The following is a 1,136-nucleotide window of genomic DNA, read 5'->3' as shown; positions in this document are numbered from 1 at the left end:
TGTCAAGAAAAATACTCCACCCTGATAGGGGCTGTCATTTGGCCCCATTATTGTAGCCTGCCAATGAAACATATTATCTCCAACAGGACCTGCTAAACACTGTGCAGGAGGATCTCGAGCCAAGTCATTCAATTCCTTGTGGATTCTCTTCAGAGCCATGGTGGGAAACGGTGGCGACCGCCCCCCGGGGAGGGAACGGGGACGGGAGAGGGGCGGGGAAGGGGCGAGGGGGCTTGAGACCGAGTCGACCGGAGAAGACGGGTAAGCTCCGGAGCGCGGATCCGACGAGCTGAGGGCCGAGGCCCACTCAGCTTCTGGGCCCGCCGCAGCGGTCACCGCATCACCCGGCGGCGGCCCCTTTATGCGCTGCTGCCCCAGCCGCCGCCTCCGTAGCTGCCTCTTCCTCGTAGGCTCAGCGCCGCCTCCTCGGCCGCCGTGGATCCCTCCGCCTGAGAGGAAAAGCCCCAACCTCCGGGTTCGCCAAGCGCCTTACGGTGGTGGAGCCGGGGAAGCCTGCTCTCCTGCCTGCTGCAGGTGGACTAAGGGACGCGCGGGCGGGAGGGCGGGCGGGCGGCACAGCCTAAAATATGTTTTTAAATGTTAACAAATTCAGATAAATTGAAATCATGTAACTTTTCTCATCATAATGCAGTAAAAGTTTGAAAAAAAAAAGTGTTTCTAGCCAGCCGAGGCTCCAGTATGAAACTCTATCTCAAAAAATATAAAATAAATAAAATACAGTAAAGAGTAAAAACAAATAAAAAATAAAACAAACAAAAGTAATTCCAACACAGTATTCTACAGGAAAGACTTATTTTGTTTGCAGATGTCTGAAATTATTAACTAGATGTTAATAGTTGATATAATCTTGGAGACATTTCTATCTCTCTGTCTCTATCTCTCCTGTATATTTCTGTCTGTCTCAGTGTGTCTTTCTGTATCTCTTTGTCTCTGTGTGTGTGTGTGTGTGTCTCTGTGTGTGTGTGTGTGTGTCTATAGTTGCTCTGTGTCTATGTTTCTCCACCTCTCTCTCTCTCTCTCTCTCTCTCTCTCTCTCTCTCTCTCTCTCTCTCTCTCTCTCTCTCTCTCTCTCTCATGTGTGTCTGTGTGTGTATGAATGTGATGACCAGAAGTCA

The 1,136-nt window shown here is 50.1% G+C and overlaps 1 protein-coding gene across 1 annotated transcript in view; it reads right to left on the bottom strand.

Annotated features, from left to right (window-relative positions):
- LOC116101411 (ubiquitin-conjugating enzyme E2-24 kDa-like) overlaps positions 1-1,136 on the bottom strand; it is a gene marked incomplete at its 3' end in the record, with an annotated part of 6,594 nt that continues 5,458 nt past the window's right edge. The window contains exon 2 of the mRNA XM_031384985.1: positions 1-449. Within this exon, the coding sequence (XP_031240845.1) occupies positions 1-449 (449 nt within the window). The remainder of the gene's footprint in view (positions 450-1,136) is intronic.

Source organism: Mastomys coucha, unplaced genomic scaffold (assembly GCF_008632895.1).
Source record: "Mastomys coucha isolate ucsf_1 unplaced genomic scaffold, UCSF_Mcou_1 pScaffold21, whole genome shotgun sequence".
In the NCBI taxonomy this organism is placed as follows: domain Eukaryota; kingdom Metazoa; phylum Chordata; class Mammalia; order Rodentia; family Muridae; genus Mastomys; species Mastomys coucha.
This window is presented reverse-complemented; position numbering and strand designations above follow the sequence as displayed.